Genomic DNA, 14,932 nt, shown 5'->3' with positions numbered 1-14,932 from the left:
GTGTAAGGCCCAAAATGATGTCATAGGTTAAAAAAAAAGACAGGAGAAGAGTTCAGCCATATAAAGAGGAGTTAGCTATAAAAGCAGACAAATCAGAAAATCCATTTAAGTCACCATTACTGCTCCTCCCATTTATAAACCAAAACATGAGAACTTTGAATTAGAGAGAAGGGAAAAAATTAGCTTCACTACTGTGCTAGTGCCTTAGATAATTGTCTAGATTTAGTGCAACCATTAAGTAATTGATCTCTTTGTTTTAACAGAGCTCACATCTTTATATGGCTAGCTGGTTCTTTCTCCAATTAATTTTCTTTAAATGCTGTAAAGTGCTTTGGATCAGATCTGTATTAGGTAAAGAGCCAATTGTACATCCACTTTTCAGTGATAATGCTTTAAAACAAAACCAGAGGTGAAGAGCACACAGCTCTTCATTGGTGGTCCCTTCTGCCATCAGAAGGCATTACAAAATAATAATAATAATAATAATTAATAAATCATTGCATACCAACCTTCCCATTATTTCAGACACTCAGTCAGTTTACCTGGAAATATGCTGACATAAAGGTGTTGTCTACTACTAAAATAATGTCTTTATGTTTATGCACAACATCTGCACATCCTTGAATATCAATGACCTTCAGGGTGGGATTTGTAGGAGTTTCAATCCAAACAAGCTGTAATTTTTCAACAAACAGAAATCATTAGTTTTAGATACATCGTGTAATTTACAGGTACCATCACCTATAACTTTCTATTTAAAGGACACTTGTTCCTTTTCTTCTTTTGCATATATTCTGCAGAAAACACCAAACTGACAACCTTGCATTCTTACATCTGGGCTTGATGCTATGGATCTCGATCATTCACCCACTCACTCACACTCACTCTTATTCACAGTCACTCACTGTCCTTTCTTTATTCCTTTATCAACAGCTTTACCAATATAACAGTGAATTTTTCTTCATATTTTTAAGAAAAGCTCTTAAAAAAATCATTAGCTGTATTTAATATTAGTTTGCCAAATGCCATGTTCCCATCCAGCTGTAAAAAGTATAATAATTATTAAAAAAAACACATGAAAAAAGCAGCCTTTAGCCATTAACAGAGTCAACAGCAAAACCTCCTCAATCCAGAAGTCCCTTTAAAACATTCACCTGTGAACAAACTTTTATTCTAGCCCAGTAAAAAATGTCCCTCTCTGCATGGCCTCTGAAGTATTCAAAATTTGCTACCCAAATGCAGAGTCTCATACTAGTGTTCCCACGAAGAGACTTCAGAAATGTTAAGAAATTTAAGATCTGTGCATTTATGCTTTCTGCCATAAATAAAAACCTGGCATAAGAATAGTTACACTCCTATAGTAAAAGCAGCATTTGTAAAGAAACGAAACAAAATCATTAAAGACACATTGTAAATGGAATTCAGAAGTATTCTTCCATTACCTTGGTATCTGGTGTGATTGCAGCCTTCAGGCATTCCAATTTGCTACAATCAACAAAAGTAATCTTCAAACCCATTTTGGAGGCTATCGTCCTGAAATATCTGTATGTACCTAAGACAGGAGGAACATTGTGTTATGAAAGATTCTGCTTTACCCTTATTCCACAAGAGGGAAGAAACTTTCCATGAACACCAAAGCATAGGGGGTGGAGGGCATTGATTTTCATGTTATTGGTAAAAAGGGCTCAGGAGGATGGGTGGAAGACAAAAGCAGGATATACTTCTTTATGCAAAAATAAGACAAGTAATTTTTTTTTTAAATATGTCTAATGATTGGATGGGCTTTTCTCCTCCTGTGTGCAGTTCAAAGCTGCCACTTCCCCCTTTTCTCTGACTTGCCACCAGATGATTCATGCTAAAGCTGTGTAAAAAACTTGCAGAAAATAGTTAGTTACTTGGCTGGCATTATTGTTACTATGACAGAAGATCTTGCTTATATGGAAACTTATCCAAATCATGTATTGATTCTTGACTGACAAACTGTCCAGTGTGGATAGAATTATGGGAGATGGTGCTAGCAGAAAGGAAATTATGGGGTATGAAATTTTCCATTCTACAGCCTATTGTCTTCCACAATTCTTCTATGCACAGGAAGTAGCAAACAGTGAACAGGACCAGAGAGGGCTAAAAGAACAAACACAAAGGAAACTAAAAGACCTCTATCTTTTACAAGATTGTTCAAATAGCGTGATTATTACTGGACCACTACCTTTATGACCTTCTTGCCAAAGAAGCCCTCTGCAGAAGACAGAAAGTCCACTCTATAGCATCTGATAAAGACATTAGTCAATGACCATATTGCTGCTTTGCAGATCTCTGCGGTGGAATCACATGCTCTTTTGACCCACAAGGTCACCATAAATATTGTGGAGAACTCCTTGATTCCTTCTGGTACAGGAATATCAGCTGCCTTGCATGCCTAGACACATAGTCTGATCCATCTAGCAAGGGAGAGCTTGATGACTCTGAATCCTAGACAATTTGGCCAGAAGGAGACAAACAGGGTGCCTGAACTCCTAATGAACTCCGTATGCTTGATGTAAATCTGTGCTCTTCTAACATCCGAACAGTGCCACAGCTCCTCAGCTGAATGCTGTGGCTTTGGACAGAATGAAGGGAGGGCAATCTCGCACGACGCATGGAAAGGAGAGTTCATCTTTGGCAAGAAAATTTCTGGAGTCTTTAGCATCACTTTGTCATCTAGATAAGACTGCCAGTTCTGAGACTCACAGGGCAGATGTGATGGTCACCAGAAAACAGGTTTTGATGGAGAGGTAAAATAGTGACACAGAAGTTAGGGGTTCAAAAGAACGAGTGGTTATGGCTTTCAACACCAGTGGTGGATCCCATTTAGCTAAGGCTGGTCTGATCGCCAGTCTGACTGCTCTGAGGAGTCTGGTAGGTTCTCAGCCAGCGAGCCTGAAGATCCTGTGAACAGTACACTACAGAGGGCTGACACCTGAAGTCCCTTATCCAGTCCTTGATGGAAGTCTAGAATAACTGCAATCCCAGGATCCTTTGGGTTTGCTCTGTGTCCGACACCAAAGGCTGAATTTAGTCCAAATGAATGAGTAGGTTTTTATAGTGGAAAGTCTCCTAGAAGAGAGCAAAATCCCTCTCTCTTTTGAAGATACGCTGTGCTCATCCAACAGTTCCCTGGCTGTTCGATGAAGGCAGTCTGGGTCCAGATGGAAGAATGGTCCTTGATAATGGATATTGGGCCTCACTAGTAGCTGCAGTGGTGCTTCTATCTGTACTATCATTTTTTCTTCTTCTTGCCTCATCTTTTGGATCACTTTTCCTATGAGAGGAAAGGGTGGGAAAGCGTATAGCAGGCCTTGTAGCCATCTGTGTGACAGAGACTTGGGGGTCTGCTTCCATGGTGAAGTATTCTGGCCACTTTGCATTCTTGCGATTGGCAAACAGAACAACTGGCACAGACCAAACTCCTGAAAGATGAGGTTGAAGATTTTCTGGTTTAGGCAACATTCCAAGTTGCGGACTGCAACAGTGTGGGAGGCCAAAGGCCTGAGTCAGCACTCTGTTCACAGCAGCTCCAATCAAGCAAGGCAGAATGGTACTGATTAAGCAGGCTGTGCCTAATTTGTAGGTGGGGCAGAGCTGGAAGGCTAATTAAGCCACTCATGGTACCCAAACTTTTGGAGTCATGCCCCCCCTTACCTGGTCCACACCCCCTCCCAGAAGCAGGAGCTGGGAGCAGGGTCAAAGCCGCAGTTGGGGGCCAGGAGCCGGGGTGGGGACTGGAGCTGCAGCTGTGGAGTCTGGGGCTGCGAATGGGGCTGGGAGCTGGGGCCCGGGGCCAGGAACAGGGCCGCAGGGCTCAGGGCTCTGAACAGAGCCAGGAGCTGGGAGGTAGGGCTGGAGCAGAAAAGGGGGCAGAGCAGGGCTGGGTGGTGCTTCCTGTCCGCCCCTGTGGGGGCTGGCCCAGGCCCTGCCGCCACTCCCCCCCCCAAAGGTTCCTCTGCACATGTCCCACAGTTTGAGGATCTCTGTACTAGGCAGAGCCTACAAAGGAGCACAGGAAGGCAGAGGAAAGGGGAGAAGCAGGGGCAGGAGAGAGAGATTGCTCTTTCCTACCTGTTATGGGTCCCCCCCAGGACTGCTAGGCCAGAGCTGTATATAGGGTGAAGGTGATGGGAACCCACTGTGTCAATAAACTGCACAAGGTGTTTAACCAGCACAAGGGTCTCTGAGTAGTTTGTGAACCGGCGCAGAGACAGACGCCAGAGGGCCCAGTTACTCTGACATTGCACCGGCTGAGCCATTCTACCTTTCAATTCAATTGCCTTTTATGCAGACTGCCTTTAGGGAAAGGAGAGTTGTTTCTGCCCACTCCATTGTCTCCATCACTTCTACTTATAGAGCTGTGCACCTTGTCCCTCCTTCGTTGTTTATGTATACAACCATTGTCGTATTGCTGGACTGGACCAGGGTGTGATTTCCTTTTCAGTAATTCTGGAATCTCAGAAGAGATAGTTTGACTGTCCTGAGTTCCAAGAGACTGATGCTGGTTTTTTTCCCCCTGGAACTCCAAATGCTCTGTACTGTTCTGGGTCCCACATGTGCTCTCCATTCTGTTAGGCTGGCATTGGTGGTGAGGATCTGAGGGTTTGAAAAGCATATGGGATGACTCCGGCTGACGTTTTCCCAGAGTGTCCACCATCTCAAGGCATCGAGGACCTGTTTCAGGATACGTATCTGAAGTTGCATGCGCTCTGAGGAGTGGTTTCATCCTTTCAGAAGAAAAGCCTGAAGGCTCCTGATGTGCGATCTTGCCCATGGGGGAGATCCCTACTCATGAGACCAGGAGGCCCAGTAGTTGAAGACACTGAGCAATAGTTGAGCTGCTGCACTTGACCAGTGTGGATATATCAGATTCTGATGAGAGACCGAATGGAAGAGTTTGGCACTTGTAGTGATCTGTGCCATAAGCAAAACCCAGAAGCCTGAGGTGGCCCGGACACACTGGAATGTGGAAGTTGCATCTGTCAAATCCACCACTGTTAGGAAGTCCCCTTGAGACAGAGATATCACTATCAAAGCTAGGGTCTCCATCTGGAACTTTGTTTTCTTCATGCATTTGCTGAGCCTTTCGAAGTTGAGAATGGTTCTGACTCTTCCAGTGCCCTTCTGAACAACGAAGGAAACAGAATAAAACCCTGAGAAATGTTCTTCTGGGAAAATCCTACCACTCCCATGTCCAGAAGGTGAGAGATCTCATTCTCGATCATTCTGCACTTGGAGGGAGCCATGGTGACTAGAGACCGGATGATGGGGTGTGGGGGAATCGTTAGCTCAAGAGAGTAACTCTGGCACTCTCTCTTGTGATTGAAGCAAACCATTTGTCTGGAAAATGGTAAATCCTGTCTCCCAAGCTCAGGTTTGGGTGAAGGCACATCCACTCATTGTCATACTGAGATTGGAAATTATGAGAGCTCCTTTAGGTTTTCTCCTCGCTCCTCAGTTCCAAGGTTTTACCTTACATATCTGTTGTCTTTTCTCTGGAACCTTCATCTAGAAAATGGACAAAAGGAGTGTCTCTATCTGCATGTGGTTTGTAGTCCCTTCTTAGAGCACTAAGTGGAGAAAGGAGGGATTGATTGGTTTTATCAGCATTTTCAGCCACTATCTTAATCAACTGTTCTCCAATGAAGACAGAGCCTGTGAATTTAGAGGAGCATAGGGCTTGTTTGGAGTAACTACTTTCCAGAGATGAATCCATGCATGTCTCCTGGCCGTGGAGCTAGATGACACACCTGCCACAAATGATGTTGCTATGTAGATTTTCTTAAGTATAGACTAAAAGTTGATTTTGTTTCTGCCCTTAAGAGCTTTAAATTATTCCGGTCATGACACTGTGGCTCGAACAAAGCAAGGGGCTGCCAGAGATGCTCGGAGAGTAGCTGAGGAAGCACTGAAGTCCCTTCTGAGGGTGGCTTCCACCTTCCTATCCACTGGATTCTTGGAGAGTTTAAGTCACAGGCAACTATGCTGGTTTTGGTAGTGGAGAAGTAAATTCCTCCATTTCATCTGTAAATTCAAGTCAGCAGCACTGCTTTATGTACTGGACAATAAGGTAAATCTAAGCAGCTTGAAGAGTAAGTCAACTTATTTTTTACTATGGGGAACTGCTTTGTGGATAAAGTCAATCTAATTTTATCTTGACCAAATGGAGGGCAAGGTGCTGAATTCCTGCAAATGAACTGTCCAGCTCTTGTTCAAGAAATCATATTTTAACAAATATTACCTATGGTTGGCCTTTCCCTAACCTGTTCTTTACTGAAGAGGCAACTAATCAACTCTGGTGTCATCTGCACTCCTCTGCCTTCTTTTGATCTGGTTCAAGATCTGTATATAATATGGAGGCTACATTAGCTATATTGGTTGATTATCTCCTTGTAATGATGAACAAAACTCAGATGTTGACCATGCTGATTCTTCTAGCTCTCTCTGCAGACCATAAAACAGGGACCTTGCGATGGTATTGACTTTCTTGCAGACTTTGGCAGAACTGGACTAGGTCACACTTCCATTAAAAAATTCTTTCCTCTGAAAGTTCCCAGAGTAATATGAACAGTTCCTTCTTTACCACGCAGAGGCTATAAGGATATGTCACTCCTCCACCATGTAAGTCTCCATAAGTATATGTCAGCCCTTCTGCTCACATTTGTGAGGCCACAAAAGAAGATCACAAGATAGCATGGGCTGCAATGTTATCAACATATGGAGAACTCATAGCTCTAACAGATAAGGCTTTCACAGTGTCTAGCAAAGAAAATAGTTTGGAATGAGAGTTGTCTGAAACTCAATCCAGACAATGATACTGGTGGGTAGAAGGGGTAATCTAGAGGAAACATTGGAAATCTGGGGCCATTTTGGATCTTCAGCAACTCCTGGATTCTTAGGTAGAATCCACTTTTTATCTGTGCACAGCTAGAAAGTTCAGACTTTTCCTCTCTGAAGCAGACATCACCAGTTAGCCATACCTTTTGAGTTCTCCATCTTAAACTAGAGCAACCATTCTACAAATATTCACATCTCCACCTTTGCCCAATGTAGTCATACAGGAATACTCTGTTATTACAGAAGCCTTGCCTTTTCATTACATGAGGTATTGTCTCCATTGAAAAATAAGGTTATCACTAAATATGCAGTTCAAAAAATAACTGGTTGAACACCCTAAGTATTTAGTTATTTATGATCAATTTAATATATTTAATACTCCTGCAGGAATTCTTCACCAAAAAAATTAAAATTCTGCACATAGTACGTTAAAATTCTGTAAAATTCTGCATATTTTATTTATCAAAATAACACAATATAATCATGCCAGTTTCAATTATTTTGGTAATTTATTTCAAAATACCAGTTAGCAAATATGTCTGTAATAATACAGACAACAAAAAAGATTCAGGAAATGTTTTAGACAAATAGATTCCTTTTTAGGCATATTAATACAAAACTTTGAGTAATAATGCATCTAAACTGCAGTCCCCTGTGCCCCCCTCTTTCCATTCCTCCCTCCTCCCCTGATATCCCATGCCTTCTCACCTGGCACATGGGCAGGGCACTGAGAGGAAAGAATCCTCTCTCCCTCCCTCTCCCTGGCTGAGCCACTTGCCCTCTCTTCTAGCACCACAGCAGCCCCTGGTGGGCAAAAGGTGCATCTGCGGTGCCTTCCCAGAAAAATGTATTTTCTGCAGGGGAAAAAAAAATCTGCATAGGACATGAATTCTGTGTATGCGCAGTGGTGCAGAATTCGCCCAGGAGTAATTTAAGAAATGTACAACTAACACAGTTAAGACCTAACATATGTTGGTGCTCCCTTACCTCCATAAACATCATCCATACAGATAACAGCATCTCCTGTCTTTAATAAATGCGCAATATTCACAGTAGCTGCTAAGCCTGAGGCATAAGATAAACCTAGAATAGAAAAAAGAATCACTATGGCAGAGAACAAAGTCACATTTATATTTTATAGAAAAATGTCTTTATATCATGTTATGAACATAAAACTTTTGTCTCTCCCCAGATTCCCTATTTAGTGTCAATGTTTTATAAAGGGCCAATTTCTGCCACTTTTACTTATGCTGAATAGTACATTACTGCATGAATAGTTCCACTGAAATAAACAGGATGACATGCTGTAAGATGCTACTCATTAAGCATAGTGGTGGTAGAATCTAGCCCTAAATTACTGATCTTAAGTCAAATTCATTCCATTGATTTCCATGTTGTTACACAAGAATGGATTTGACCCACAGTATTAGACTTCACACTGTAGTGTCTTTTGTATTTATCTCTGGTCAAGACAATTTTAAATACATCAATAAATAGACAATTCACACCAGCAGAGTGTGTAAAGAGTGGTAAAGATCAAAGGCATAAGTGTTGTTAGCATTTTTGGTCAAAGAATATTCATTCAGGTATATTTTAAGAAAAAAGATCAGACCAGTGAAGTAGCTGACATTTGAGATAAATGTTGACAGCAAAAGCTGAGTTAAATGATTTACTGCTAGTGGTCAAACTCAGGCGCTCCCACCCTTTTAGGATACTTTTACTGTAGTTCAATCTGAAGACACATATGCTGACATATTTCTTAATAAAAATGCTGACAGCTTACAGTACTTGGCTCCATCCAGTGCTGCTACAGCCTTTTCCAGGCAATTCCGAGTAGGATTTCCACTACGGCTATATTCGAAACCCTGTGGTGACAATAAGATGCAAAAATAACAGTAAGTATTGGGGATTTTGGAGGACGTGCCATACAATAACATAGTTAAACTTGTACTGACAATCACCTGTCTTAAAATCTGGTAAAATACTAGACCACCCAAGAGATCCATATTCCTTATACAGAGTTATGCATTCAAAATATAGTCACCTGCTATCATAAGCTCTTGTACGCCACCCGGGATCAAACATCTGTTACTTGTCAGAACAGGAGACAATTTGTTTACAGTTAAACTAAGCACTCTGATAAGCTCTAGTAAGTCATTTTTCTCAGACATAACTTAATTTGGTCGGTAAAGTTTTAATACGTCCTGTAATATTTTGCTGATAATTAGTCCCACATTGAAATACTACTTTTACTAAAAAGGACCTCTACAGTTCATTTCCAAGCATTAACCCACAATTTTGGGAACTGATGGCTAAATCGTCAGCTGTGAAAATCTGTACCACTCCACTGATTTCATGGATCTCTGCCAATTTATATCAGGGAAGAATCTACCTTGTATATCTAAATCAGACACAACTTTTAAAACTTAGAGGAGTTAGCATGGGAAATCTGGATGCAGTGTTTGCTGAATAAAATACAGGTTGTATTAGAATGAAGATAAAACTACAATAAATTAATTGCTCCCATTTAAAACATTAACTCAGTTTTTGCCACAAGCTGATTTTAATCATCTTACTCTAGTAACGATCTTATGAGACTCCCTAATGGACATTTAAATAGGACATCATAAGCTCTTTGATACTTTGCACTATGCCACCAAAAGGGTCCAAGCACCAGTTGACCTCAATGGAGACAAACAGTATTTCAGGATCAGGCCCAAATATTGTGCAATTGGGATTTGATTTTGCATCCACTGATGTGAATGGCAAGGCTCACACTAATTTCAAATGGTGAAAGACCAGGTCCTGAATCCTGTTCCACAATTCTGGGATGCGGTGCTGCCTCAAGTCTTCAGCAATGCATGACTGTCACACAGTGATGCCAAAATGCATAATTGGTAATAACAAGAGCTGCCTCTGAACAAATGGTTACATATCTGTAATAACAAACCGAAATTAATCCAAAACCTCCACGGCCCTGATCAAAGAGACAGATGAGCTTCCCTTTTCACACACACACACCCCTCCCTGCCAGCTGTAAGGTTGGTGCTGCAGGGAGCCTGTCAGTAGGTTTTGAAAGCCATCATGTCAGTCTGAAAAATTATGATCTTCAGAAGGACAAGTATTTTCTTGGCACAAGTCATCTGAAATTCTTGGGAAGACCAGCGCTGGTGCAATGAGCCCAACATCCCTCACAGTGGCATTGGAACTCTAAAAAAACTCAATAGGAAAAAAATGAAGAAGGAAGAAAAAAAAACAATTTGGTTAAGTATTCTGATGTCTTTCTAGTTTCAGAATTCCTGTATAAAGAGATTCTTTATCATGTTCTGGATTCTGATAATTTCCTTACCTTGTGTAAGCTTATATCTTTGAACTTGCTGTAAGAATGTGGCTCAGAAAGTTGCATAAAAAGTATATTCCATTAACTTTCCTGTATTTCTGTTCTCCAACTACTGTAAACAGGTTGTGATTATTGGATTTTTTACTCAAATTTGGCAAATAATTAGTTGTCTGTTGCTCATTCACAAGTATTTGATATTTAAATTCAAGCTCTGTCAGGTAGTTTTGAGAGGACACACTGATCACATGATATGTTTCCATTTCTCAGGTAGGTAATGGTAATGCTTAGAATCAGAGTTTGGGAGGAGAAATGTCAGACTTATTAATTCAAAAGTTTATTTTTCACAATTATTGCCCAAAGTTTGTTTAAAATTCTTAATTTCCACAAAAATTTCTGCCAGTATTCTATAGAATATTTATGGAAAGTAAGCAGCAAAGTTTGTGAACACAATTGAAGCAAATTAATTTAACAATATGAATGGGGTTTTTGTTTGTTTGTTTTTTGCAGTATGGGTCCAGGTTACATTCTACCATCAAATTTCAGATAAAGACAGTGTTCTGCTTGCCCACAGACCATGTGATAAATGACAGAACATTAATCTGGCTATCAGCTTCCTGATGTTCAAAGCACTTTGGAGAATCTACACCAACATGTCTACTTAAACGAAGAGGAAGTTAGGTATTCAATTCCAACTGACTTTCAGTTTGTGTCTTTGAAAATTTCCCTCAGAGACCATATGTTTTTTTCAGATCATGGTGGAGAAACCTATACCTCTGCCTAGGAGGAAAGATTGATATTGCTGGCTTCATTTGTTTACTCAAGTTAGTTCTGGGGAGAGAGAATTATATTTGGACCCACACATATGGGTCAATTTTTTTAAAATTACTATTGATTTATGGTGCTTAATTTGAGATGCTTTAGCGAGGCCTTATTTTAAGGGGGAGGGTGCTCAGCACTTTTTAAAGTCAGGCTCCTTTAATGTGTCCCTCGCTGGGCACCCAAACATCACTAGTCATTTGAAGATCTTGGCCCTGGATCAATGGCATTTTCAGTCTCTTTGAATCCTGCCAGCAGGCATTGTTTCCTTTCACAGCCTATAGTACAACTGCTTCTGTGCGAAATTATTACACCCAATTATTACACACAGTTCCTACGCTAGCACACTTTGTAGTTTATGGAGTAGTGAGTGCATTGGTTTTTGCTCTGCCTGCGGTATGATGATCTTTTAGTAATATTACAGTTAAGAGAAACTGTAAGGACCATATGTTAATATCTACAAACTATCAAGGAACTTTTTTTTTAATTCCCCCATACTAATACTATTGGGAAATCAGACTGCAAGGAGAAATACAGTCTGATTACCTGAAACTGGTCCATATTCAGCTAGATGTGGGAGAAATTAGGGCTCCAAGTTGACTAGTCTCAGGGGAAAACAAGTTTGCCTTCTCTTGACTCATGCTACAATTCTGTGCTAAAGGAACAGAAACAAGGGAAGGAATTATATTTTTCTTTCAGCCTGTTTTGCATGTTTATTTAGGGCTTGTCTACCCAGGGAAAAACCCAAAGTAGCTGGTGTGCACTAACTATTTTGCACTAACTCCCCATGTGGATACCCTTACTGTGCACTATGAGTGCCCTTGGGCACATTAACATAATTCAGTTTGGAAATATATTAAGCTAAACTACCTGAGGGCACACTTAGTGCACAGTAAGGGTGTCCATACAGGGAAATAGTGTAGAGTAGGTAGTGCACTTTAAATTCTCACCCTAACTCTCTATGCACTACCTCCCTTGGGTAGCCACGCCCCTTCTTTCATCATTCTGACATTGCTAGATTGTCATGTGTTAAATGATTAGAGTCAAAAACATTATTAAGCATTATAAATGTTGATTTTTAAATGCATAAACTTTGCCTGCACTGAGTATTTAATGACGGATGTGCTGCTTTGGACAGGTGCCTATTTGGGTGACTGCCAGTTGGTTTTATGAAACTTCCAAGCTGTGTTGTAACATTTAAAGTGCAATGGCACAGGATTTCCAGAGTTAAAAGTGAGTCCACATTTCCTCTCTGAACCTTTTTGTGACAGAGGGGAGTTTTATTTACAGCAATGATACAGAATTTTTGCTTTTGGCTGAAACTTGGCATACTTGAAATAGTCTAATCTAGGCAAAATAATTTTTACCATTTTCCAAAATAGAAAATAGGCAAGACTTTTTTTTTAAAAACTACTCAGCTGTAAATAGCTTGCTGGTTTACATCCTTTTCGTGTCCCATAGCTGGATTTAAACAACACACTACTACTTCCAGTCTGAATGGGCATGAAACAAATTCCTTTCCCTTACAAGTGTGCGGGTGTGTAGAGATGTGGATACTTTGTGTATAGGTCGGAGCTTGACCTGCCGGGATGTTTCTGCTTTAGGGAGATAAACCTTCTCCCCCACCTCATTTCGACATCGTTTGAGAGAGTCTTTGAATCCGACATCTGTTTCAGTCCTTTGACCTAAATCAAAGCATCCGCGATCCTCATGTTCCTGCTCCCCACCCTCCGCGCTTTCTCTTGCTCACTCCCCACGTTTCCCTTCGCCCCGATCACCCCTTCCACTCCCTGCCCACTCACACTGTGCCGGCCGGGCGCCTGCTGCTTGAACGTGGTGGAGAGGGAGATGGGGGGCACCACGGCCATGGAGGTCCATTGCTCCGGCTCCTGCCCCACGTGGATGGCCTGAGTGGCGAAGTGTTCGAAGGGCGGCAGGAAGCCCTGGGACCCGTCCTCTACCTTCTCCATGGGTGGTGGGGACCGACTGAGGAGAGCGGCTGGCTGGTGCTGGTGCAGGCGGCTGCCGGGACGGGAATGGGCTGGCTCACACAGGCTGTGGCTATCGCCGGCTGCTAATACACTCTACGCTCCTGGCGCTGGCTGCGGCCGGCTTCTTGTGCCAGAGCAGCAGCAGCAGCTCAGCAGCAGCACTGCAGTTCCGCCCGGCACATTACACAATGCGACTGTGGGAGGAGACCCGGCCGGGCGTAGCCGCCTGGGGCTGGGCCTGCCCCTCATTGGCGCAGGATGGAGGGCGTTGCGACGTGTCCATCCCCCGGCTGCTCTCGTCACGCGTGTGCTGAACCTGGGAGACCCTGGCTGTCACCCGCCCCTGGCCGTGAGCCAGGCGGTGGCCGGCTGGAGCTGCTGTGCTTCCAGCTGCCCTTGGCAGCATCGCTGCGCCATCGGCCTTCGCTGGCCATGAACAAGGGGTTTGGATGCATAACCTGAGAGCCGCCCAGGGAGACAGCGCTGCTGGGTCCGCGGCAGCCCAGGCCACACAGTCCCTCCCCAGGGGATAACATTAATGGGCGCTTTCGGGTCCATTACACCGTCTTACGGTTCCGTAGCACCCGCAGGATCCATTCCCAAAGCACCGTACCCACAACTGTGGGGAGTGGAGCCCAGAGCTCCCCTTGCTCTGCTAAAGGACTAGGTCCCCAACTCACCCTGGCTTGGGTAAGCAGCACTTTCCCACAGTGTGTCTCCTCCTCCTTGGTTGGTGCCCTCAGAGCTCTCCCTCCTCTTTCAATGTATTTTAACCACTCTGTATGTATAGCATCCTTGAAGTGCAGCTGGCTCTGGGGTAGAAGGCACCATCCAGCTGACCAAAGCAACCTGCAACACAATTCTTTCTGCATAACATGTCTAAGACACTGCCTTTCCTATCCACATAGCTAAAATTCTTGACCTAGCTCTAATCATCTTGTATGGTGATTAGTACAGCAGCCTTTTCTGTAGCTTTGACAGATGCAATATTATCCCCCTCCTATTGGGTCAGCATGCTGCTGCACAAGTCATTCTGCAGGCTTGTTGCTTTGATCGTATCACCCTCCTCTTTGCCACCCCCCCATCTGTCCTCTAGCTCCCCCTCCTCCAACATAACCAGCTTTTCTTCACTTTCAGCATCCTCCACAGCCTATATCCCCCAATACCCATCATCTCTCCACTACTGAGATATCAACTCTTGCCACCTGTTGACAATGATGCCAGCCTCCATCACCCACTTGTTACATTTTCACACAAGAACCTTTATACTTCTTCTCATACTGCCACACTTAAGAGGAGCACCCCATGAATATCCATAAAGCTATCTCATTGTCCTCCTCTAAATTGGTCCTTAAAACGTTTTCCATGATGCCTGCAAAAAACTTGACAGTAGTTAGGCTGTTGGCTGTTGTCAATTGCCTGTTATGCTGACTAATGTTCTTATTGTTTCCTAGTATTTTCCTATCTATTTTTATCAAGCAGTTTCCTCCTCTTATATTTAGAATGTAAACTTTTGGGGCCAGGGACTCTGTTTCTGCTCCATGTTTGTACAGTGCCTAGCATATTGGGATTCTGGTCCATGACCAGGGTCCTAGGCACCATGGTAATACAAATAATAATAACTGGGGGGGAGAGAGGGGGTAGGGGGATGGAGGAGAATTGTGGCAAAAACACTAGGGCAAAATCCTGTGCTGAGGAAAAAGTGTGTTAGCTTTTTGTTGACAATGCAGTACGGACACTATTTATTCATACAGAGTCATCATTTTTAAAAAAGCCCTGATTTCTTGTACGAAATCTAACTTCAGTCCCCTTGCAGTCACACAGCATGCAATTCAATGTAACTATTGCAGGAGGAGAAAGGAATGAATCACTCCTGTTGGAATTTGAACCTATGATTCTAGGTGGTAGTTATTCATTGAGC

At 42.6% G+C, this 14,932-nt stretch overlaps 1 protein-coding gene across 1 annotated transcript in view; it reads right to left on the bottom strand.

The window, feature by feature from the left end:
* The window catches only part of CTH (cystathionine gamma-lyase), a 32,691-nt gene extending 19,512 nt beyond the window's left edge, over nucleotides 1-13,179 (bottom strand). The window contains exons 1-5 of the mRNA XM_067563379.1: nucleotides 12,823-13,179; nucleotides 8,648-8,729; nucleotides 7,852-7,947; nucleotides 1,443-1,552; nucleotides 543-674 (exon numbers count right to left, since the gene is read on the bottom strand). Coding sequence (XP_067419480.1) covers nucleotides 543-674; nucleotides 1,443-1,552; nucleotides 7,852-7,947; nucleotides 8,648-8,729; nucleotides 12,823-12,990 — 588 coding nt within the window. The 5' untranslated portion in view covers nucleotides 12,991-13,179. The remainder of the gene's footprint in view (nucleotides 1-542; nucleotides 675-1,442; nucleotides 1,553-7,851; nucleotides 7,948-8,647; nucleotides 8,730-12,822) is intronic.
* Between the last annotated feature and the right edge of the window lie 1,753 nt (nucleotides 13,180-14,932).

This window comes from Emydura macquarii, unplaced genomic scaffold (assembly GCF_026122565.2).
Source record: "Emydura macquarii macquarii isolate MOO-44397 ecotype Brisbane River unplaced genomic scaffold, CSIRO-AGI_Emac_v2 contig_2481, whole genome shotgun sequence".
Taxonomy (NCBI): Eukaryota; Metazoa; Chordata; order Testudines; family Chelidae; genus Emydura; species Emydura macquarii.
Note: the sequence above shows the minus strand (reverse complement) of the source record. Positions and strands in the feature narration are given on the sequence as shown.